Below are 25,384 nucleotides of genomic sequence, written 5' to 3'. Positions count from 1 at the left end.
CCCCCTAGGCTCTCCAAAACATTAAATGAAATTGTTGAGAGTAGGGCTACAATAGTCCCCCTACCTGGGGCTTCCCCTTTTCTGTAGTTCAGTTTCTGAAGGTCGGCCTTGGTCCGCAGGCAGATGATCCTCCTTCTGACCTAAGGTAGGGAGGTCAGTGGAAACCTAATGCTGTGTCTTAATGCTTGCATAATTCACCTTCCTTCATCTCAACACCTAGGCATTTTATCATCTCATAACACCACAAAAATAAGAAGGGTGAATACAGCACAATAAGGTATTTTGGAGGAGAGAGAGCGAGCAAGCAAGCACTTGTGCACATGAGTGAGCAGGAGTGTGTGTGCCCTCATTCACATAACTGTTACTACAGTATATTGTTATAATTATTCTATTTACTTATTCATATTTTTTGTATGTTTATTTATTTTGAGATTGAGCAAGTGGAGGGAGGGGTAGAGAGAATCCCAAGCAGGCTGCCGGCTCAGAGCCTGATGTCAGGCTCCACCTCAGGGGTGGTAAGATCATGACCTGAGCTGAAACCAAGAGACTGACTGAGCCATCCAGACACCCCTAACTATTCTATTTATGTTATTGTTAATCTCTTTCTGTGCCTAATTTTTAAATTAAACTTTGTCACAGGTAGGTATAGGATAAAACCTAGTATACATAGGGTTTTACACTATCCCTGGTTTCAGGTATCTACTGGAGGTCTTCAAAGGAACTTCCTGGGTAAGAGGAGGAGGACTGTGACCGAATTTGCATTTATCTTGACTTTCATAGGAACGCTTCTGGTATTTCACAAAGTGTGAAATTCTCTGTGGTCTTTGAGTCTATTAAATTAAGTGTTCCTTGAATCCCTAGTTTACTGAGAATTTCATTTTTGTTGTAAACTCAGTAATTGATGTTAAATTTTATCAAACACTAAAAAAGTTTTATTGAATATCATTGCTCTAGTAATGAATGATCTGACTGAGCACTATAATTGTGCATTATTCTTTTAATGTAATCCTCGACTTAATTTTCTACTATTTAATTTAGAATCCTACATCTCATGCTTTCACGTAAGACAGAGCCTGCACAGTGGGAACAGGGCCGTGGTAGTCCTGGGTAAGAATTATTTAATTTTAAGGAGGTCTGGGCCTATTTTGCTCCCAGGTGGGAGGGGCGAGTGGGCAAGCTGATCTTTTCTTCTAAACTTAGCGAACAGCCTATTTTTGTTTCTAATAAAGATCTTGTCGTCTCCGCCAGACCGCCACTGTGGGGTGCACGCAACCTGCAGAGCTCAAGCATGAAGCTCTATTGCGGTCATGGAAGGGTTCATAAGAGCGTTGATTTCATGATACTTTTCATTTGTCTGTTCTGCAGAAGTCCCGCCTTTTCCAAACCCCCACTGGCTATTAGTCCAGAATGGGTGTGCCTCTTTGGCCAGCCCCACCACTCCCATTGGTTAATAGAACAGAAGGTTCCACCCCCAGGACTTCCCATTGGCTGCAGGCATCCCCCAGCACCCGAAGCTCTTTAGTTGGGAGGTGATACGAGGGGTGGGGGGAGGCTGTGGGGGTTCTCCATAACTCTCCAGGTGGCTGATGGTGCAAGAAGTTGGTAGCAGTTCCAGTGCACGGAGCTCTGTACCTTTTTCTGAGTTGGATTCACGGCAAGCAGGGCTAGACGAACGTCAGGAGACAGCTGGTCCTGGGGTGGAGTCGGGGGCTCTCAGTAGTGTGGCCCCCAGTAGAATATGGCCAGGAAGTGAAGTCTTAGAGTTGAAATCTGAACGTCTGCCTGGGCAAGAGGAGTCTGGGGAGGAGTACTGAATGGGGGCCCAGTGGGTGGTGGTGTTGGAGGAGACCTCTGGATGCCCCTGCTCGCCCCTGCAGAGTTGGGCACGGGGGAGTCAGCTCCAGCCGGGATCACTCAGGGGCCTCCTAGGCGCTCCGTTCCGGAGGCCTAACTCCACGTAAAATCAAACACATTAAATGCACCGCATTCACAGTGAACTTCAGTGGTGGGTGACTCTGGAAGACTTGAGTTGCTGTTGATAAGTTGATGTGTTAGGTTTTGTAGACCTTGAGGAAAATATTTAGCAATTTTAAGTTTTTAGTTTTTGTTCTTTGATGCCAACAATAGATTCACACCTCCCCCCCATTCAGTATTTTACCAATCCTTGGAAATGTTGTGCCCAAGTTTGTAAAATCACCCCAAATCGCCCCAAAACAAACACCAGAGACTGCTAGGGAGACCGAGTCACCCCTCAAAAGCAAAGGGCCTTTATTACAAGCTTAAGCTCGGGCTCACAGTCTCCACCTGACCCACTGGCCACATGGAGAGAGCCCCCAACAAAGGCAGGGCAGGGCCTTTTATGCCTTTGGGAGGGGGAGTTACAGGAAATGATGACAGGTGTACAGTGATCCAATTCCTGCCCCCTATCAATACTGGCAGTTGTGGGAGCCAATCACAATAGTTGGAGTATTGACCAATCAGAGTGGGCCTAGGATGCCCCACTGGGGCGTGACTAGGCCCGCCTCTAGAAAGGTCAAAGGTATAGGCAGGCCTTTCCCGATTGGGCGCTGCAGGAGTTGTCCCTCCTTAAGGTGCGCCCTTTTAGGAGAAGCCAGCGCCTTCCCCTTTAAGTACAGGGGAAGGCTGGATCCGACCTGCGGCCGGGCGCATTTCCACCGCAGTGCTGTTGCCTCGACAGGCTCCAGGAAGGCTGGGAAGGCCCGGTGGGGAGGGCCGGATCGGACCTGCGTCCTTACAGAAAGGTAGTCGGCCCAAGGTAGGGACCTGTATAAGGCCCAGCGCCTACAGCGTGGTTCGTGGATAAAACTGTAGTGCTCCCCTGTCCCCGTTCAACACACTCCGGGCTTTGCTGGGTCCTGATTCAAGGAGAAGCTGGCAGTGGTTACTTCTGCACAGGAGAAGCTGGCCCAGGCTCTCTGCAGACACCCAGCGCTGGGTGCGGTAGAGTGCACATGTCGATAAAAGGCTGAAGGAACACACTAGAATGGAAACGGTGGCAATCCTTGCTAAACAATAAAACCGAATATAGAAAATGCTCTATAAATCTGGACTGGGACTGGGTACAGAGGCAGTGGTCTAGACACATGGCTGGTGTAGGGGAGGCAAGGTGTTAGTTGCAGTGGCACTGGCCCATTGGCAACCTGGCAGAAACTGGTCTGGTAGCATCACTGACTTCCTCTCTGGGTCACTGTTCTCTCCCTCTGAACTCTGGACAACAAAGAACACAGAGCCTTAGTGCAATGGCCGGGTGATTTTAAGTAGTTTATTCCATAATCTCATGCAGACAGACACACCCTTGGGTGAGTAAATCTGTGGAGGTAAGCATGGGTATCTGAAAGGATACACATCAAAACTGTTAATAATGAGATGCGTTTAAGGTATCAAAGCAGATGGGGAAAGGTTGGAAGGGTGAAGACTGATTTTTTTATTTTGACAATGCTTTAAAAAATAATACATATACACGGAAAAATGTAAGCTGCATAAGTGAGTAATCAGTGAAAAGTATGTCTCTTTCTTGGTCTGATGTCCCTGTTCGCATATCCTGAGGGAACCTCTAAGTTTCTTGAATATCCTTCACAGCAGCTTATGCAAATAGGCATTTATGTATATATACTCCTTACTTTTAACTTTATGCACATTTGCATTTTTTGTTTTTGCAAGCAAACCGATTAAAGATGAGTCATTGGGGAGTTCATATATAATACTATCGATTAACTAGGGTAGGGTTATGCTCTTTATTGTCCAATCAAATGGCATCTTAGATATTTGGCTTAGGGTGCTCAGAATATGAACTTCGAGGGGCCCCTGTGTGGCTCAGTAGGTGAAGTGTCTGATTACACTCAAGTCATGGTCTCATGGATTGTGAGTTCGAGTCTCACGTTAGGCTTTCTGTCGTCAGCTTCGAATTCTCTGTCCCCCCCTCTCTCTGCCCCTCCCCAACTTGTGTTCTCTCTTTCAAAATAAACTTAAAAAAAAAAAACCCCAATACGCACTTGTAGTCATTCTCTTGAGAGTTGAGGTCTAAAATTTGTGTGCGTGGTGTGTGTGAGAGATTCTTAGGTTGAAAAGAATGTTTTTGGCTCAGAGGTAAATGGGTAGCATGTCTGATGGTGGAGGTTATTTATTCCACTGGATCTGCTGCATGAGAGGTTTCATGTCTGTTCATTTTTCAGCTGCTGTTAACCCAAAGCAAGGTGCTACTGTGTCAGCCCTCTCATTGTTCTGAATTCCACTTTGGATGGTTGTGTGCATGTATAGACTCCAGTTTGATAAGATTTCTGAAGACTCACATGATCAGGAAGTAGCAGCCACATCCTGTGTCAGTTGATTGAGGTCTTGGTCCTCTCACACATCTATCCATTCATTCAATATTTATCAAGCATCTACTTTGTAGGAGGCAGAGCTCTAGATACTGAGGAAACTGGTGAACCAAAGCAGATGGATGCCCTTAATCAGCTGCATGCAGGCTGGTAAGAAGCGCGGGTAGATGTCAAGAGGTTCTGTTTCCGAATATTTGACACCCTGACGTGTCTTCCAAAAGTATATAGTCTTGGCGTGGCTCCCTGCAAGTTTTACATTTTAAATTCTCCTCTGTTCCATCTACTCCTTATGCTTCTTTTAGTGCTCTGTGCAAGTCCTTCCCCTCACCTGCGACAATTTGGTAGTCTCCTAACTGGTTTTGTTTTAACTATTCTCCAATTTTGCACTGGTTATTTAGACTGCCACTTTACACAAAGTTGAGCCTGTCATTCCCATCCTTGACACTTCTCATGGGCTCTTCCTTGCCCATGGAATAAAATCTTAGCTCTCTAGTGATAGGGGGTGATGGATGACATTGCCTCTACATGTCTATGATGAAATGGGGATGCATTGTTTATTTTTCGGCTGCCCTTCAAGGGCAAACTTGCTGTCCAGCTGTGGGGAGTGAGAGTCGTCAGCAGAGAGCCTCCAGCTGCCAGCTCCTTGAGGCTCTGCCTCAGCTGCACAGAGCCTCCTGGCCTGAGGACAAATCTTTCCCAGGACAGTTCACACCTGGTGACCAAGACAGGTGGGGGGATAAAGAGTGTCCATTTTGGGGTGATGGACAACTCTGATGGTCAATATTCACTCCAGGTCTCCCTCCTGGGTTAGCTAATGCTTTGCTGGGATTGATTACAAATTTGACATAATCTACCCAATCAATTTTATTCCTTTGTTCTTTCATAGGTGTTGATCCCTAATAAATGCTTTCCACTCCAAACTCCATCTCAGCACCTGGAGAACCCAACCTGGGACATTGCCTTAATAGCTTCATCACCCAATGCTCTAATTATTCCACACTGCTTATTCCTGTATATACCTTGCTATTTAAGGGTCCTGTGCTTTTATTGATGCCATTTCCTTTGCCTCATTTTCCTATTTCCTTCCTTTTTTATGGCCATAACTCCTTTTTCCTGTCTTCCCAGACCCACTTCAGGGGATGTCTCCTCCGTGGCTCCTGGCCCTTGGCTTCGATTGCTTCTCTGTGCTCTCCCACCTCCCTGTGTTTCAGAATACTGATGCACTTTGTGGGTACACTGTGCAGGGTGTTTTTCACTTAAGTGATGGACTGCAGAGTGGGAAGGTACCCAAGACTCCTGACACAATGATCAATTGTGGTTCTGCAGTGGGAGCAGCAACAGCATAACTCCCTTGGGTCAGGTAACAGTGATGGGGCTATTTGACGGCAGGTGGGAAGAGAGAGTAAAGAAGGTTGGATTGGAGGTAGGTGCCCTGAGTGGCGGGTGAAGTCTGGGGAAAGCAGGGAGCCCTCATGCCCGGAAGACCAGCTGCTGAGGTTCCTTATCCCAGCTAAGTTCTTACTTATTTTTTAAATGTGTATTTGTTTATTTTGAGAGAGAGACCTAGAGAGTGAGCGAGCATGCACATGGGGGAGGGGCAGAGAGAGGGAGAGAATCCCAAGCAGGCTCCACATTGTCACCACAGAGCCCAAAGTGGGGCTCAAACTCACATGACCTGAGCTGAAATCGAGAGTCAGACGCTTGACCAACTGAGCCACTCAGGTGCCCTTCAACTCTTATTTGACCCGACTCTTAGTGAAAACAGTGCAGAATGCAAGCCTCCATTTTGACCTCCACCCCCACTCAAGCTGGTGATACACAAGGAGACAAAGGACAGTTAAGTAGGGGATCTCAGGCTAGAAACACAAGTACATACATGAAGAATCTCCAGCCATTTCAAAAGCACAAAATTCATGAAAATGTAACACTAAATGAACAAAAAGAACTTATGCCCAATGAAATAGACCTAATTAAGCACAAGAATGGGACTTTTAAATAAATATAATAATATCTTCAGAGAAATGCTGCTGGGTAGAACATCCTTTGTCCAGCATTCTTGCTGTTAGCCTCTTTGCTGTAGACATCTTCCACAAGCATTTTTGTTGCAAACATTTTTGAAATATAACTAATTGGCTGTATGGCAATTACACTATGGAAGACAAAAAAAATTACTGGTTGATAACTGGGTTTCATTTTTTCCATTGATGCAGTTCTCTCCATTTTTAAAAATAATTATTAAAAAATTTTAAATTTTATTTAAATACAAGTTAGTTAACATATAGTGTAATAGTGATTTCAGAAGTAGAATTTAGTGATTCATCACTCACATATAACACCCAGTGCTCATCCCAACAAGTGGCCTCCTTAATGCCCATTTCCCATTTACCCCATACTCCATATCCCCGACACCCCTCCAACAACCCGCAATGTGTTCTCTGATTTAACAGTTTCTTATAGTTTGCCTCCCTCTCTCTTTTATCTTATTTTTCCTTCCCTGTCCCTGTGTTCATCTGTTTGGTTTCTTAAATTCCACATATGAGTGAAATCATGTGACATTTGTCTTTTTCTGACTGACTTATTTCTCTTAGCATAATACACTCTAGTTCCATCCATGTTGTTGCAATATTCTCTCATTTTTATGTTATGTAAGTCTTAGTTCTCATAATGGTCTACCCAATGATGAAGAGTTTTGAATTCACTTTTTCCATTGAGCTTTGCAATGTTGATCAATGGGTGAATAACAGTATAGCACGAACAACAGTGTAGAAAGTTTTCAAAATGCAATACAAGTATGCATCTTAGTATTTGGAAACTGATCCCTATCTTAATGAAGGAAGAAATTTTAGTGAAAAAAGAAAAGTGTGGTGCCAAAGGAGGTGAATAAACAAGCAACAAACAAAGAAAAAGTAGCATACTGGGGCACTTGGGTGGCTAAGTTGGTTGAGTGACTAACTCTTGATTTTGGCTCTGGTCATGATCATGATCAGGGTCATGGGATTGAACCCTGCATCAGGCTCCACATTGAGCATGGAGCCTGCCTAAGATTCTCTCTCTCTCTCTCTCTCTCTCTCTCTCTCTCTCTCTCTCTCTCTCTCTTCTGGCTCTTCTGGCTCACTTCTGGCTACCACTTTGGGTCCATGACTGGAAGCTTAACAGGCTCTATTCATGAATGCGTCAGAGCTTTTCAGCTCTTTTATTTTTCATGTATAGGAAATCCCCATCAAGATCCCACATAAGTCCTCCGACTTCAGCCCGTGGCTCCATGGGAGTTAAATCCCATTCCCTAAAGTTCCGAGTAGTCCCGGATGCCACTAGTTCAACTCTTTACTACCTTTTGCTTCTGACATGTGATGGCTTTTTCTTCTAGGCTTTCACGTTTTTTTAAAAAAAATTCAAAGTATTTATCCAGATTTTCTATAAGGTTAGAGGGGAAAGAAGTGTTTCCTACATCTGACCAAACCCAATGGCAAATTCAAACTTTCAGATTACATACAAATTAAAATAAATTATGAATATTTTCAAACATACCATAACATATAAGAAATAATTTTAATTAGAGATGCAGTCCTTAAGAAAGTTAAATGATATTAATTTGTTACCATATTGTATCACTTCTCTCTCCAAAAATGTTCAACATTTTTAAATGGCCCTGAAGCATTATCCTAATTCCTTTCCCCCATTCGGTCATTTTTCTCAAAGGAACCATTTTCCTGAATTTGAAAATATTCATTAATTCCTTTAAAAAATAATATGGCCATTACATGTTATCATTAGTAGAATTTTAAATGAAAAGAAATATATTTTTCAAAATAAGAAAGGGAGAAAAATGCATTGGTTTACATTTTCTTTCAAAGCTTTTTCATACCTGGCCTATTAGAGAATAGCTCATATCTGCTTCTGCGTTCACTGCGTAGTTGCAGGTAATTTTGTTTGACGTATATGAAGAAGATCCAGCAGCCTTATGCAAATATGTCATTGTAAAACGACGGCTATTTTAATAGTATTTTCAGTTAATTGTGGATATTCTTCTAGGCTACTGTAGTAAAACTTGATAAATGGTAGGTTCTTAAAGATCATTGACAATGTGGAATCTAATACCATATGAGGAACTTTTTATCTTCTATGACATTAACACCCATCGGTTTTATCTTACAGTTTGAATTGACCTTTTTTTTTTTTAATCCATGTGTGACTTTGTCACATAATGTGTTGGTTATTTGGAAAATACTAGCTCACTAAGTTATCTGAGTTGTGTGTATTTAACAAATGTTCAGGCGCTTCATTACATGTTGTGGACACATTCTCATTATGTCTGTCAGTCTGTCTGACTCTCTTTCATCATTGGTCTCATCATATGAAAGGCTTAACACATTGGGAAACTGTTGAGCTCACCATAGCAGACACAAATTTTTCCATAATTCTTACATTTGCTTGAAAGCCCAAATATTCGTACTGGTCATGAGCACCATCAGTTGTTTTCTGAGGCTCATTTGTCTTTGAGACAATGCATGCCAAGTATCCAAGTCTGAATAACCAGTTTCAGTTTATTCTTTCACATTAAAATGGTGTTCCATGAGATGGCTAGTTCGGCTCAAACTCAAAACAGCCACACAAATACTTCTCCTCAAGACAACCATTATACTTGAGGATGCAGACCTGCTTCATCTTCTGCTTCCCATTTCATCACACAGAATATTAAAAAGATACAAACTCAAGGCTTGAGATTTAATAAAATAATTTTACTACTTTATCAGGGATATTCTTTTATCTAGAGTTTTATCTAAAACTTTCTCTGCATATCTTAAGATGGACATATTAAAAATTTTTTTTATAAGGTTAATTTTCTGAGAGAGAAATAGAGTGCCAGTGGAGCAGGGGCAGAGAGAGAGGGAGACACAGGATCTGAAGCAGGCTCCAGGCTTCGAGCAGTCAGCATAGAGCCTGATGTGGGGCTCCAACCCACTAGCAGTGAGATCATGACCTGAGCCAAAGTTGGGTGCTTAACCGACTGAGCCACCCAAGCACCCCAGAAGTTTTTATCTTAATGAGATCCCAGTAGTTCATGTTTGCTTTTGTTCCCCTCGCCTCTGGAGACACGTCAAGTAAGAAGTTGCTGCAGCTGAGGTCAAAGAAGTTGTTGCCTGTTTTCTCCTCTAGGATTTTGATGGCTTCCTGTCTTATGTTTAGATCTTTTATCCACTTTGAATTTATTTTTGTGCCTGTGTAATACAGTGGTCCTGGTTCATTCTTCTGAATGTTACTGTCCAGTTTCCCTAACACCATATGCTGGAGACTGTCTTTTTTTCTATCGGATATTCTTTGCTGCTTTGTCAAAGATTAGGTGGTCATATGTTATGTGTCCATTTCTGGGTTCTCTATCATTCCATTGATCTCTGGGTCTGTTCTTGTGCCAGTACTGTACTGTCTTGATTACGGTTTTGTGAAACAGCTTGAAGTCTGGAATTTTGATGCCTCCAGCTTTGGTTTTCTTTTTCAGAATTGCTTTGGCTATTCGGGGTCTTTTCTGATTTCATATAAATTTTAGGATTGTTTGTTCTAGCTCTGTGAAGAATGTTGGCATTATTTTGATGGGGAATGCATTGAATATGTAGAGTTCTTTGGGTAGTATCAATTTTTAACAATATTTGTTCTTCTGATCCATAAGCATGGAATGTTTTTCCCTTTCTTTGTGTCTTCAATTTCCTTTATAACCTTTCTATAGTTTTCAGTTATAGATTTTTTCACTTCTTTGGTTAGGTTTATCTCTGGGTATTTTATGATTTTTGGTACAATTGTAAATGGGATTGATTCCTTGATTTCTCTTTCTGCTGATTCATTATTGGCATAGAAATGCAACTGATTTCTGTACATTGATTTTATGTACTGTGACTTTTATGAATTCATGTATTAGTTCTAACAGTTTTTTTGTGGAGTCTTTTAGGTTTTCCACATAGACTATTATGTTGTCTGTGAAGAGTGAAAGTCTGACTTCCTCCTTGCTGATCTGGACGCCTTTTATTTCTTTCTGTTGCCTGATTACTGAGGCTAGGGCATCCAATACTATGTTGAATAACAGTGGTGAGAGTGAACATCCTTGGAATGTTCCTGACCATAGAGGGAAAACTCAATTTTTTCCCATTGAGGATGATATTAGCAATGGGTCTTTCATATACGGCATTTATGATCTTTAAAAAAATTTTTAATGTTCATTCATTATTGAGAGACAGAGAGAGAGAGAGGGCATGAGCATGAGAGGGACAGAGAGAGGGGGAGACACAGAATCTGAAGCAGGCTCCAGGCTCTGAGCTGTCAGTATAGAGTCCAATGTGGGGCTCAAAGTCACAAACTACCAGATCATGAACTGAACCTAAGTTGAATGCTTAACCGATTGAGTCACCCAGGAGCCGTGGCCTTTATGATCTTAATGTACGATCCTTCTATCCCTACTTTCTTGAGGGTTTTTATCAAGAAAGCATGCTGTATTTTGTCAAATGCTTTTTCAGCATCTATAGAGAGGATCATGTGGTTCTTATCTTTTCTTTTATTAATGTGATGTATCACATTGATTTGTGGATATTGAACCAGCCCTGCATCCCAGGAATAAATCCCACTTGATTATCATGAATAATTCTTTTAATGTATTATTGGATCCATTTTGTGAGTAATTTTTGGAGAATATTTGCATCCATGTTCATCGGGGAAATTGGTCTGTAATTCTCCTTTTTAGTGGGGCCTTTGTCTGCTTTTGGAATCAAGGCATTGCTGGCCTTATAGAATGAGTCTGGAACTTTTCCTTCCATTTCTATTTTTTTGGAACAGCTTCAAAAGAATAGGTGTAAACTCTTATTTAAATGTTTGGTAGAATTCCCCTGGAAAGCCATCTAGCCCTGGACTTTTGTTTATTTGGAGATTTTCAATTACTCATTTAATTTCTTTATTGGTTTGGGTCTGTTCAAATTTTCTATTTCTTCCTGTGTCAGTTTTGGTAGTTTATATGTTTCTAGGAATTTGTCAGTTTCTTCAAGATTGCCCAATTTGTTGGCATATAATTGCTCATGATATTCTCTTAATGTTGTTTGTATTTCTGCAGCATTGTTTGTGATCTCTCCTGTTTCATTCATGATTTTATTTATTTGGGTCCTTTCCTTTTTCTTTTTGATCAATCTGGCTAGGGATTTATCAATTTTTGTTAATTCTTTCAAAGAGCCAGCTCCTGGTTTCATTGAGCCATTCTACTATCTTTTGTTTTGGATATCATTGATTTCTGCTCTATTCTTTATTATTTCCCTTCTGCTGGTGTGGGGCTTTATTTGCTGTTCTTTATCTAGCATTTTTAGGTGTAAGGTTAGGTTGTGTATTTGAGACATTTCTTCCTTCTTTAGGAAGGCCTGGATTGCTATATGCTTACTTCTTCTGACTGCTTTTGCTACCTTCCAGGGGTTTGGGGTTGTCGTGTTTTCATTTTCATTGGCTTCCATGTACTTAAATTTTTTTATTGTTTATTTATTTTTGAGAGAGCGAGAGAGAGCGAGCGAGCATGAACAGGGGAAGTGTTGAGAGAGAGGGAACACAGAATCCAAAGCAGGCTCCAGATTTTGAGCTGTCTGTACAGAGCCTGTGGCTTGAATCCATGAACTGTGAGACAGTTATCTGAGCTGTAGTCGGATGCTTAAATGACTGAGCCACCCAGGTGCCTCTCCATGTACTTTTTAATTTATTCTTTAATTTCTTGGTTAACCCATTCATTCTTTAATAAGATGTTTTCTAATCTCTAAGCAATTCATGGTCTTTCCAAATTTATTATTATTGTTGATTTCGAGTTTCATAGGGCTGTGGTCTGAAAATATGCAAGCTATGATCTCGATCTTTTTGTACTTGTTGAGGCCTGATTTGTGACCCAGTATGTGATATATTCTGGAGAATTTTCCATGTGCACTCGAGAAGAATGTTTATCCTGCTGCTTTAGGATGAAATGTTCTGATTATATCTGCTAAGTCCATCTTGTCCAATGTGTCATTCAGAGCCATTGTTTCCTTATTTATTTCCTGTTTCAATTATCTGTCCATTGCTGTAAGTGGGGTGTTGAAGTCGCCTACTATTATGGTATTATTATCAATGAATTTCTTTATGTTTGTGACTAATTGATTTATATTTGGGTTCCTTCATGTTGGGGGCATAAATATTTACAGTTGTTAGATCTTCTTTGTGGATAGACTCCTTAATTGTGATATAATGCCCTTCTTCATGTCTTGTTACTGTCTTTACTTTAAAATCTAGTTGTCTGATATAAGTATGGCTACACCAGCTTTCTTTTGATGACCATTAGCATGATAGTTGGTTCTCCATCCCTTTACTTTCAGTCTGTAGGTGGCTTTATGTCTAAAATGAGTCTCTGGTAAGCAGCATATAGATAGGTCTTGTTTTCTTTTTTTTTTAAATTGTTTCTTTATTTCTGTGAGAGAGAGTGAGTGGGGGAGGGGCAGAGATGGAGAGGGAGAGACACAGAATCTGGAGCAGGCTCCAGGCTTTGAACTCTTAGTACAGAGCCAGATGCAGGGCTCAAACTCATAAACAGTGAGATCATGACCTCAGCTGAAGTTGGATGCTTAACTGACAGCCACCCCGGTGACATGATGGGTTTTGTTTTCTTATCCATTCTGATACCCTCTGTCTTTTGATTGGAGTGTTTAGTCCATTGACACTTAGGGTGAGTACTGAAAGATGAATTTAGCGCAATTGTGTTGCCTGTTGAATTGGTGTTTATAGTAATGTTCTCTGGTCCTTTCTAGTCTTTGTTGATTTTGGCCTTTTTTGTTTTGTTTTGTCTTTTCTCCACTCAAAGGGTTCCCCTTAAAATTTCTTGCTGGACTGATTTAGTGGTTGTGAACTCCTTTATTTTTTGTTTGTCTGGGAGACTGTCTCTCCTTCTATTTTGAATGATGGCCTTACTGGATAAAGATTTCTTGGCTGCATATTTTTCCAATTCAGCATGTTGAATATATCCTGCCACTCCTTTCTGGCCTGTCAAGTTCTGTGGATAGGTCTGCTGCAAATCTGATCTGCCTTCCTTTATAGGTTAATGACTTTTTTTTTCTCTTGCTGTTTTCATAATTCTTTCCTTGTCTGTGTATTTTGTGAATTTGACTATAATATGCCTTGGTGATGGTCGGTTTTTGCTGAATCTAATGGAGTTCTCTGTGCTTCTTAGATTTTGATATTTGTGTCTTTCCCCAGATTAGGAAAGTTTTCCATTATAATTTGCTGGTAAAAACCTTCTGCCCCTTTCTCTCTCTCTTCATCTTGGAGTCCTATGATTCTGAATGTATTCCTTTTTAATAACTCACTCAGTTCTCTAAGTCTTTTATCGATATCTTTGGCCTTTGTGTCCCCCTTTTTTTTTCTGCTTCATGATTCTTCATAATTTTATCATCTAAATTGCTGATTTGATACTTTGCTTCATCCATCCTTGCCCTCGTGGCATCCATTTGAGATTGTATCTTGGCTTTAGCATTTTAAACTTTATCCTGAGTAGATCTTATTTCTTTTGTCTCTGCAGAAAGGGATTCTATGCCATTTTCAACCCCTGCTAGTATTCTTATTATCGTGGTTCTAAATTCTAGTTCAGATATCTTGCTTATATCTGTTTTGATTAAGCCCCTGGCTGTCATTTTTTCCTATTCTTTGTTTTGGAATTAATTTCTTCTTTTTTGAGGAAGAAAAAAAGTAATAAAGTAAAAAATACAAAATTAAAAATTAAAAACCAAACAAAAAGTGAAATAAATGAAGTTAGATTCTTGATGTATTTTGGTTTGCTTGTTGAAAGAAGCTTGATATAATAGAGAAAAAAGGGAAAAAAGATAAGAAAAATTAAAAAATTATATAATCAAATGAAATTCTGAAATAGAATAAAAATTTTTTGAAATAAAAAATAAATAAAAATAAAATTTTCTCTTTCACTATCCAAAAATGAAGAAGAAAAGAAAGAAAAGGAAAAAACAGTAAACAATTTAAGCAAAAACAGAAGCAAAGAAAATGAGTAAATGAACCAACAAACAGAATGATACCCAAATGAAGTTACATCCAGTTTCCCCTAGAATTGAAACTTTGAAGCCTTCTATAGTTCTTATAAGAGTGACTTGTGCTTGTCTTCCAGGGGGATGTACTTGGAGGGGGGGCTTGGTGTAATGGCTCCATTCTCCACTAGGTGATTCTGCTTAGCTTACTGGGATGGATGTGTGTGGGTGGAGTGGGGGTGGTGGTGGAAATGGCTTCACCTAGTCTCTCACACAGGAATTTTGAGCTCTTACTAACCTGTGATCAAGCACATCCCCCTTTGTCTCTGGCCTCTATCAACCTTGCCTCTACCCTGTCCATGTCCAAGCTGTCCACCTGCCAGGCAGCACCTCTGTCCAGAGTTTTGGCTCAGATGGGGTTGTGTTTCAAAACCCAGTGCTTCAGAGACCCCCACAGCTTGGACCACTGCCAACCGTATGGGAGGGAGTCTTGCTGAGCAATGGCCAGGTGCCAGTTTGCCCCAGGAAATGTTCATGAGATCGAGCAGAGGCAGAGGTTCAGTGATTACGGCAAACCACAACACACAGTCAGTGCCAGGTTTCACCACACTCTAGCATCTTTGTCCCAGTACCAGTAAACGTGGCTGCTTTCTGGAATCTCCTGGGAACTTTGCCTGTGAGGAGGCTGTGTGGCCTCTAAAAAATGCACTCCAAACATGGGAACCACTTCTCCCCATGTGGCACACAGACCCACACTGGAACCACTTCTCCCCGTGTGGCACACAGACCCCTCAGACACTGCTGCCTGCCCCTGGTGATTTCACCCTGCTTCCTCACTAGAGCAATGCCAGGCACTGAGCTCTGAAACTTCAGACTCTGGGCTCCACTGTTTATACAATCCTGATGGTATTGAAACCTTCTCCTTTCTTTCTGTCAATATTTTTGCAGAACAGATTTCTCATTCAGTATCTGCAAATGTTTTCACTCTTTCTTTCCTACTACTTTTGGGGGAGGGCTTTTCTTTGCACCATCCAGGTGCACTGCATTGCCCCCTTCTTTTTCTGTCCTCTTTTCACAAAAACAGCTCCCTACTCCCCATGACTTTTCTCTCCCCCAGTTCACTTCTCCACATCTTGTACCTGCCAAGTTCTGTGGCTCGGGTTATGTAGATTGTTGTGTTAATCTTTGGATCAACTTCCTAGGTGTTCAAAATGGTTTGGTGCTGATCTGGCTGTTTCAGGGACAATCAAGCTCAGGGTCTCCATGCTGCTCCACCATTTTAACTCCTCCTCCTTAATTATTCTATCTCAATTTTATCTTTAGTTTTATTGCTACTTTTTCTCCAGTATAGTGTTTCTTTGTGTTTTCTCTCTTTTTCCCCTGTCCACTTCATTTTTTTTAAAGAACCAAACTTTTTTGATCCTATTATATCTTGTATTATTGTTTCTATTTCTTTATCTTCTTCTTTCTATTTTCCCTGCATTCATTACATTGTTCATTTGTTCCAGAATCCTAAGAGGACACTTAGCTCAACAAACAGAAACTTTCCTTTTTTCCCCTAATATAATCACTTGAGACTGTAATTATCCTTCAAAGCTTTATGCTTGCCATGTCCTACAAGTTTTGACATACAATGTCTCTATTACTATTTAATGATAGATAGTTTCAAATTTCCGTCTTAATTTCATTGTTAACCTTGAGTTAACCAGCATTTTGCCTCCCAATGTCCAAAAATTTGGGATTTTCTATTTACCTTCCTGTCATAAACATCCAAACCAACTGAGTTATGATCAGTGTTTATTCATTTATATTTGTTGAGACTGTGTGTGTGTGTGTGTGTGTGTGTGTGTGGCCTAGTACCTAATAATTCCTACAAATATTCCATATATGCCTAAGAAAAATACTCTATTTCTCTATTTCTAATCATTGAATGTAAATGCCACATAAGTCCAGATCAAGAATGTCAACCATGCTGTTCAGATTCTCCATATTTTCATCATTCTTCTGTCCACCTAACCCACCTATAATCAAGAAAAGTCTGCCAAGATTTCTGTTCATGAGGTTGATCCTATAAAATTTTCCCTGCAATTAGGTTGGATTTAATTCATAGATCCAGAGATTTTTTTTAAAAAGAAATACACTTAAAATGGCTTTATACTAGTGATCTAAGTAGAGGTGAAGCAAATACAAGATTTTGGGGCCTAAGGTCATAAAGTGTCCCCTTCATTGCCCCAAATGACCTCATGTAAACCTCTGGAAGGCTTTCCCTAGGAGGAGTCTTTCCAGAGCCCCATGCATGTCCTTGTTCCTCAGGCTGTAGATGAAAGGGTTCATCATGGGGGTCACCACAGCATACATCACTGTGGCTACTGAGTCCTTCATGGAGTAAGTTTGGAGGGGCTGCAGATATACCATACCAAGTGTCCCATAGAAGAGGGAAACCACAGCCAAATGAGAGGCACAGGTGGAGAAGGCTTTGTATTTGCTGGAGGCTGAGGGTATTCGGAGGATGGCTCTGACAATCCAGACATAGGACATGATCATGATCCCTAAGGGGGTGAAGAAAATGAAGCAGCCTGTGGTAATCTGTGCTGTGTGAATGATCCTGGTGTTGGAGCATGCAAGCCTCAGCAGGACGTACATCTCACAGAAGATGTAGTGGATCTTCCGGGAACCACAGAATGTTACTTTGGTCATGAAGAGCGTGAGGAAGAGGCCATAGAGGACAGAAAGTGCCCAACACAGGGTGAGGAGCAAAATGCAGAGCCCAGGGCTCATGGCCGTGGTGTAGTGGAGGGGGCGGCAGATGGCCACATAGCGGTCATAGGCCATTGTGGCCAGGATGAAGTTGTCCAGAGTCACCAAGCAGACCAGGAAGTAGAGCTGTGTCAGACACCCCGCATAGGAGATGGCTTTGTTCTGAGACTGAAGATTCACTAATGTCTTTGGTATTGTGTTGGTGACAAAGAAGAGGTCAGTGAAGGAGAGGTTGGCCAAGAATAAATACATGGGAGTGTGCAAGCGGGCATCAAAGCTGATGGCCAGGATGATGAGCACATTTCCCACCACCGTGACCAGGTACATGGACAGGAACATCCAGAACAGGATCTGCTGCTCTTGAGGACTCTCTGAAATCCCCAGGAGTAGGAATTCTGAGGTCTCACTCTGGTTGCTTCCATGCATTTCCTCAATTGTCTGCAAGATTAGCACCAACAGACATTTACTAATTGAGTATTGTGTAAGGACATTCCGATAATCAAAAGCAATTATTTTCAAAGCATTAAAGATATCTTAGACTAAATTTTATATATTTCTTAATGTGAGCAATGAAGTAACAAGAAAGAAAAGCATAACATGGAAAGTTGTTATGCAGCTTAGTCTTTCCAGGGATTTTTAATTGGACACACTCAATATTATAGAAGTAACCTATATGTCTTATTTTAGATCCTGTCAGCTTACAACATTCTTGAGGTACTTAAAGATTAGTATGTTATAGTTTTGATATTGCATAGATTTAGAGTTATGTTTAAAATAGGTGTATGCATTATAGGAAATGGATATTGGACAACTGGGCAAAAGAGGGAGATAAGTACAAATATTGTAAGGGAAAAGAAAAATTATTATTTTCTGAGAGAATGACATATCTGGGAAACCGAAGACAATCAACTGAAATGCCATTAGAAGTAAAAAGGAATTTCAGTAAAGTGGCCAATCACACAAAAAATAGACTCAAAGCTAATGGTGCTCTCATAAGTATAAACTGCAGTGATTAAGACTGTTGTCAGACATTGGAATTTAAGGGTGAGTGCTGCCTCTTTCTAAGTGTGAAATCTCAGGCCACTTATCTGAGCTCTTAAATAGTCTTTAAGACTCCAATTCCTTGTTTGAAAAATGAGGCAGGGGTGAAGAAAATTAAGTAATAAATTGCTTAACAGAGAGCTTGCAACAAATATTGTCTATTATTATATGTAAATAATCAGGAATAATAAGGCTAAAATATAGTATGAAATAATGCTATCTACATTATCTACAAATAGATCTGTGCATTAATATGTTAACAAGAAATAGGCATGATCTTCAAATTCTCCAGAGAGGCATAAAGTAAAAATTTAATAAATGGACAAATATACCAGATTCCAAATGGAAAACTGAAATATTACAAAGGTAGAGAGTCTCCTATTGACTTATTCAAAGTCAAAGTTCTGAGTTTTTTCTAACGTTTATTTATTTTTGAGAGAGAGAGAGAGCATGAGTGTGGAAGGGGCAGAGGGGGAGCGGTGGGCAGGGGATGTGAAGCAGGCCCTGTGCTGACAGCAGAGAGCCCAATGCAGGGCGTGGACTGAAGAACTATGAGATCATAACCTGAGCTGCAGCCAGACGCTTAACCTGAGCCACCTATGTGTCCCTAACTTAATTTTTAAGAAATAAAAACTAATCTAAATTTCTAAAAATAAGCATGAAAATAAGCTAGGGAAGAGTTGAAATAAAAGAGATTAAGAAGGAGGCACTTCCTCTACCAACTATAAAGGATTCCAAAAGTGTGTGGTACCGGTGCTGGACTGACAGATCAATAGCATGGGACGGAAGCTTTAGAAACAGAGCCAAGTGCATGTGGGATTTAGTAAGTTGTTATGATAACAGGTTAAAGTTGCATTAATCAATAAATGGCCTTGGGACAGCTGTCTAAGTATTCTTGGGAAGAGTTTGATCAGTCAGTAAGATTTTGTGTGTCAATCATATTTCAATTAAAAAAAAAAAGAAGGTTGAACTGAACTGTATAGAATAGTCGGCATATAGTGTATTTGAGACGAAGGAATGGGGAAGAGTCATAAGCCCAAGAGACTAAATGAATACATGAAGGGACTGATAAAAAGGCAGTTATGTTGAATGTCGGTCAGTGTGTCAAAGAAAGTAGACTTGTTTTGCAAATTCGGTCTGGAACATGATGATTCTGAAGTAGTAGCAGGATAAACAAATGTAGATGTGGGAACAGTGAATAACCTATGAGATAAAAGTAATGTGGAGCTCTTGGTTTTAGGGGAGAGGCTCCTGGCCTTTAGCAAATGAGTGTATTCGTTATCTTAATTAACGGAGTTAAATTCCCAGATGCCCACTGTCGCTGGTACAGAGGGAGGAGATTTTGAGTCATAAGTTTGAGTGTGTGTCCCAGCTTAACATATACAGCTGGTTTTTTTTAAGTTTATTTATTTGAGAGAGAGAGAGAGAGCGAGAGAGCGAGAGAGAGCAAAAGCAGGGCATTGACAGAGAGAGAGAAGGAGGGAGAGAGAGAGAATCCCAAACAGGCTCCATGCTGTTAGTGAAGAGCCCAATGCAGGGCTCGAACCCACTAACTGTGAGATCATGATCTGAGCTGAAATCAAGAGTCTGATGCTTAACTGACTGAGCCATCCAGATGCCCCCATACAACTGTTTTTGAGCAAAGAACTCCTCTATACTGTGTAATTGGTTAAACAAGTGTTGAACGCTTTATATATATTACTATATTTACTCCATGAACAGCACGCTTTGTTTCTATTTCTCCATTTTATAGATGAGATGACCACGATTTAGAAAGTTAATGAGTTCCCCATTATTGCTCAAGCAGTAACTCATCGAGCTGGAATTTGATTAGCCTTTTCTGCCTCCAAATTCCATGCCTTAACTGCTCTGCCAGGCATTAAGCAAGAGTAATGATTCTTACCTCACTGTGGGTTTAGAGAAGAGTTCAAATGCTGGAGGACAAAGGACTTTTCCAACTTTAAATCCATATGTAAATGAGGAGCTGTTAAGGAGTCACAAAGAGAATCTTATTCTTAGCCATTTTTCAAGCTTCTGTCTATTTCTTAATCCCCTAAAGTAGGAAATCCTACTCTCAGGATGTAGAAGTGCCAGGGGCCTAGTTGCTCCTCCATCCTGTTCCTGGCTCTGCCTACCACATAGATGGGAGCAGGGAATGACCATGCCTACAGGGAATGACCCAGGATGTCCTAGGGAAGACTCGTTTGTGGCTGGCCCCTTGGTGTAGTCTACATGGTTGAGAGAGAGAGAGAGAGAGAGAAAGAGAGAGAGAGAGAGAGAGAGAGAGAGAGAGAGAAAGAATCATTATGGACTTCCCATACTTGGTCAGCTCAGGAGCTAGAAAGATAACCAGGCTATTTCCCAGAAGGCTTGAGTACTGTGCCAATGAAGAGAGTTAGCAGGGGAAGTGATTCCTCAACACAGAAGGTATTTGAATAGGCTACACAATACAGTAGGCTCAGTGATCATTTCAGAGCTGATGCAAGAATTTAGTGGAAGTAGATTATGGTTAAGATCCTTTTAACTCTAATATTCCAAACTATAGAGTAATCATGTGGTCATCCTTTGGGGTTTGCGTGAAAATGGGAGTAACTCTAATCAGTCTCTAGAGACTTTTTGTATATACTGCTTCTCATATTTGTTGTTTATCACCATAAAATTCACATATGGTTCAGCATTATGAATGAGATAATTTATTCTCCCAGTACTTAAGGGAGGGTTTTAGGTAAGAGATCTGTTCCAGGTCATGGAATGATTTGGTGACCAGATGAGGCTTTGACTAGGAATTCCAAGCCACATGTTTGCTTTGTTAGCCTAGAACTGGGAGGAAGTAGGAAATCTGGAATCAAGTCAGCAGGGGGTGGGCTGCTTGCCTCTTAGGAAGCAGAATTTCAGTGAGAATGAGCACTGATGGACTCATTCCAGAGATCACTTCAAGTCAACCTCCCCACCCCAAACCCAAATGGCCTAAGAATGGAAAAGAACATCATGGTGACTCTGAGTGACCCCAAACCTGAGCACACAGCTACCTCCTCTGTTTCTGCCATGGAGACAAAGGTCTTCCATCTCTTTAGACCTCAGAAACGACTTCTTTTCACAGCCTATTTGCCTGGATTCAGGGCCCTCTGGGATATCTGCCACATGAGGGGAAGGAAGGAAGCAGGGAAGAGGGCTGGGAAAAATCAGAGGATACCCAGGAAGAATGATATCTTTGATCTCTAGCTCTCAAGAAAAGTGTCCCCCACACTTTAATGTGCATCAGAATCTCCTGTGATACTTTAAAACAAAAAGCTATTTTTCTGGTCCCCTTCCTAGAAATACTGGTTCTATTTTGAGAACCAACGCCTTTTTAGCAATCACCTGGTGATTCTGATTGTGCAGAAAGGCTATTCTGAGTCTGTAAGACTCAATGGGTTCTGAACACTTGTGTGGTCAGATGGCCTTAGAGACACAAACCCCTAATCCAGTTTGATGTTAGAAAACTTCCCTCTGGTGCTCCTTAGCAGCAGGATGTTGAGAAGGGCATGCACCCTCCCTGAGCCTCCTCATCCCACCCATAAAAGTTTGGGAGTCCCGTGCAACAGAGCATGTGACAGCACTTTGAAAACTGCAGAGGACTGAAAAGATTGGAGGGATTGCTAATTACCTTCAAATATTAAAGGATTAAATTATATGAAGACTATCGAAGTTTGAGAGTATATTTGTGAGGTAAAAGGCAGAGAGAAGATGAGAAAGGAGAAAAGGGAGAAGAATGTGAACCTGTGGTGTGCAGACCTTACCCACTGTTCTGTGCTGCTCTGAGTTGCCTGGTTCTGCTGTCTCCAGACTCTTCCTACATTGAATAAAAATTCAATCGGAGCATAAAGGAACCTACAACTGCTTTCTGAATGGGACTTGATTCGTCCTTTTGGCTAAAAGTAGGAAGAAGAGAAATTGACCTCTGGATAAGCAGTTTATGAAAAAGAGGAGACAGAATGGCAGGCTGTGGATGCCCTGATGAGGATGGAAGATCTTAAAAAGGATGGTCAGATCCAAAGATCAAAAAAAGGGGGACTGAATTGGGACCATATCAGTGCTATTTATCAGTTTTGGAAAGACACAGGGGAGGAGATCCCAAGACAGCTTATTGAGATGAACCTGGATAATTGCTCTAGTGTTAATATCTATATGCAAAGGTCTTGGGAAATGAATCTTGTCTACAAGGAATAAATCAACTGCACTTTAGGTAGCAGTCCTAAAAGGTGCCCTAGGAGTTAGATTCAGCTGGAAATAAAGAACTACACACACATGCTACAGCCTGGCTTTGAGTCATCAGAGCTCCAGAAAAATCTCAAGCACTGATCTTGGATGATCCCAGATTGCTAGCAACTCTGAGTACTAAGTCAAAGAAATTTTAAAAACTTATTTGTAGAAAAACAACTTCAAGTAAACTTCCAACTGTTTTTGTCAACCATATTTTCAGATATAATTAGAGCACAAAGTCAAGGATAAGCAGACACACAAGGAAATAAGAAAACTGAAAGCAAGAGCCAACAATTGACTGGGACTCAGATAATAGAACAATTGGGCACAGAATGAAAAACAATGATGTTTGTGATGTTTTGGGATATAGAACCAATTGCGAAATGTTGGCAGGACTTTTTACAAACTGAACAAACATGAGTAACCAGCAGTCAGATAAAAAACACATTATAGCCCTGCAGAAATCCTGTCTTGTTTTCTTTGAGTTACTCAGTGTCCCTGTAAGGGCAATAGACCCTGACTCCTAATAGCATGAATTAGTTTACCCATTTTTGTATTTTAATGAAATGGAAGCACACCTTTTGCACTCTCCTTTTTGTCTTTTTCTTTCACTCAACATTATATATTTGAGATTCACACACATTGTTGTACGTGGTTATAGATTGTTCATTTTCATTGCTGTGTAGAGTTCTATTGTGTGACTGTGCCATTAAATTTCATCTTACCATTGATGAGGACTTGTGGTTTCCAGTGTTTGGCTGTTAAGAATAGTGCAGCTACACACTCCTCTTAGGAAAATTTTTTGTGCAAGGACAATTTCTGGTGACAGGGCAAGTGCTAACTGAGTTTAGAAGATAGTGCTATACAGCCTCCTCTAGTGTTTGTCACATAGTATTTATATGTTCCCTGTAGCAATGAGTTCCAGTTCCAGTTACTCCACATTCTGTCTTTTAAATATTTATTTATTTTGATAGAGAGAATGCACATGAGCAGGGGAGGGGAAGAGAGAGAAAGAGAGAGGGAGAGAGAGAGAGAGAGTCCCAAGCCGACTCTGTGTTGTCAAGCACAGAGCACAACGTGAGTTCGAATTCACAAACTCACAGTTTGTGATCACAGATCATGAATGACCTGAGTCTTGATCTAAATGGTTTGCAGGCAGCAGGCTCCTTAGAGAAGTTCAGAGTTCAGAGACTATGTCTGGGTGTGTTGTAGAGAACATAAGAGTCCCCCCTGGGCCATAACTGGGTATATGGATAAGGCTGGGACTGTGGTCCTGTGTCAGGCAAGTTGAAGGATCTGATTTTGCAAACTTCCAGTATTAGTGTTACTGACCTTATCTGTTGCCAAGGCTGCTGTGGTTTGGTGAACACTGGGTTACATATACATTTCTTCATCATAGACATGAGCTCATTCTGAGCTGGATCTATGTACTAAACACTCCAGTATCCCCCGTAGGATAATGTCTTCCACATGGTGAAGGAAACTCCGTTTCCTTTTTAAAGATGTTTGTTTATTTATTTAGAGACAGAGAGTACACATTGTGTGTGTATGAAAGATTTGGAGAGAGAGGGAGAGAGAGAATTTCAAGCAGGTGCTTCGCTGTCAGCATAGAACCCAACATGGGGCTTGACCTCATGAAGCATGAGATCATGACCTGAGTCAAAATCAAGGGTCAGTCTTATAATCGACAGAGCCACCCAGGACACCCTTCCCAGTTTCTACTTTAATGCCCTTTCCAAAATTACCTCATGTCAATCTCTGGAAGGCTTTCCCTAGGAGAAGTCTTCCCAGAGCCCCATGCATGTCCTTGTTCCTCAGGCTGTAGATGAAAGGGTTCATCATGGGGGTCACCACAGCATACATCACTGTGGCTACTGAGTCCTTCATGGAATAGGTGTGGAGGGGCTGCAGATATACCATACAAAGTGTCCCATAGAAGAGGGAAACCACAGCCAAATGAGAGGCACAGGTGGAGAAGGCTTTGTATTTGCTGGAGGCTGAGGGTATTTGGAGGATGGCTCTGACAATCCAGACATAGGACATGATCATGAATCCTAGTGGGGCCAAGAAGATAAAGCAGCCTGTGGCAATCAGCACTGTGTGATTGACTTGGGTGTTGGAACATGCAAGCCTCAGCAGGACGTACATCTCACAGAAGATGTAGTGGATCTTCCGGGAACCACAGAAGGTCACCCTGGTCATGAGAAGGGTGTGAGTGAGGCCGTAGAGGACAGAAAGTGCCCAACACAGGGTGAGGAGCAAAATGCAGAGCCCAGGGCTCATGGCCGTGGTGTAGTGGAGGGGGCGGCAGATGGCCACATAGCGGTCATAGGCCATTGTCACCAGGATGAGGTTGTCCAGGGCCACCAAGGAGACCAGGAAGTAGAGCTGTGTCAGACACCCCGCATAGGAGATGGCTTTGTTCTGGGACTGAAGGGTCACCAGCATCTTGGGGATTGTGTTGGTGACAAAGAAGAGGTCGGTGAAGGAGAGGTTGGCCAGGAAGAAGTACATGGGAGTGTGCAAGCGGGCATCAAAGCTGATGGCCAGGATGATGAGCACATTTCCCACCACCGTGACCAGGTACATGGACAGGAACATCCAGAACAGGACCCGCTGCTGCTCAGGACTCTCTGAGAGCCCCAGGAGTAGGAACTCAGAGACTCCACTAGTGTTGACTCCATCCATTTCCCCAGCTGTCTGCAACATAGGCACCAACAAATGTTTATTTAATGTCCTCAATTGAATGAAGGCATTTAAATAAGCAAAATCAACTGTTTTCTTAGCATCATAAATATCATAGGCTATATTTTATAACTTTTTTTGGGTAAGAGAATGCAGTGACATACAAAAGCTGTTAGTAACTTGGAAAAGTTTTATGCAACTTAGTCATTCCAGCAACTTCTACTATGGCATACTCCATACTGTAGGAATAATGTCCATGTCTTATTTTATATCATATCATCTTACAATTTTCTTGAAGTGCTTAGG

At 41.3% G+C, this 25,384-nt stretch overlaps 2 protein-coding genes across 2 annotated transcripts; both read right to left on the bottom strand.

Moving 5' to 3' along the window:
• Positions 1-16,594: 16,594 nt before the first annotated feature.
• On the bottom strand, positions 16,595-17,536 carry LOC115281928 (olfactory receptor 1D2-like). Its single transcript, XM_029927647.1, has one exon. It carries the CDS (start codon positions 17,534-17,536, stop codon positions 16,595-16,597), a length of 942 nt encoding a protein of 313 aa, XP_029783507.1.
• A 6,603-nt stretch (positions 17,537-24,139) lies between these two features.
• LOC115282864 (olfactory receptor 1D2) lies at positions 24,140-25,129 on the bottom strand. The gene has a single exon (XM_029929072.1). It carries the CDS (start codon positions 25,100-25,102, stop codon positions 24,140-24,142), a length of 963 nt encoding a protein of 320 aa, XP_029784932.1. The 5' UTR covers positions 25,103-25,129.
• Between the last annotated feature and the right edge of the window lie 255 nt (positions 25,130-25,384).

Source organism: Suricata suricatta, chromosome 17 (assembly GCF_006229205.1).
Source record: "Suricata suricatta isolate VVHF042 chromosome 17, meerkat_22Aug2017_6uvM2_HiC, whole genome shotgun sequence".
Lineage (NCBI taxonomy): Eukaryota > Metazoa > Chordata > Mammalia > Carnivora > Herpestidae > Suricata > Suricata suricatta.
The sequence above is the reverse complement of the archived record's forward strand: the minus strand, read 5'-3'. Positions and strand labels throughout refer to the sequence as shown.

Bases quoted from the DNA above. Each gene is read 5' to 3' on its own strand.
- LOC115281928 (XM_029927647.1), bottom strand. From the start codon at position 17,536: ATGCATGGAAGCAACCAGAGTGAGACCTCAGAATTCCTACTCCTGGGG.
- LOC115282864 (XM_029929072.1), bottom strand. From the start codon at position 25,102: ATGTTGCAGACAGCTGGGGAAATGGATGGAGTCAACACTAGTGGAGTC.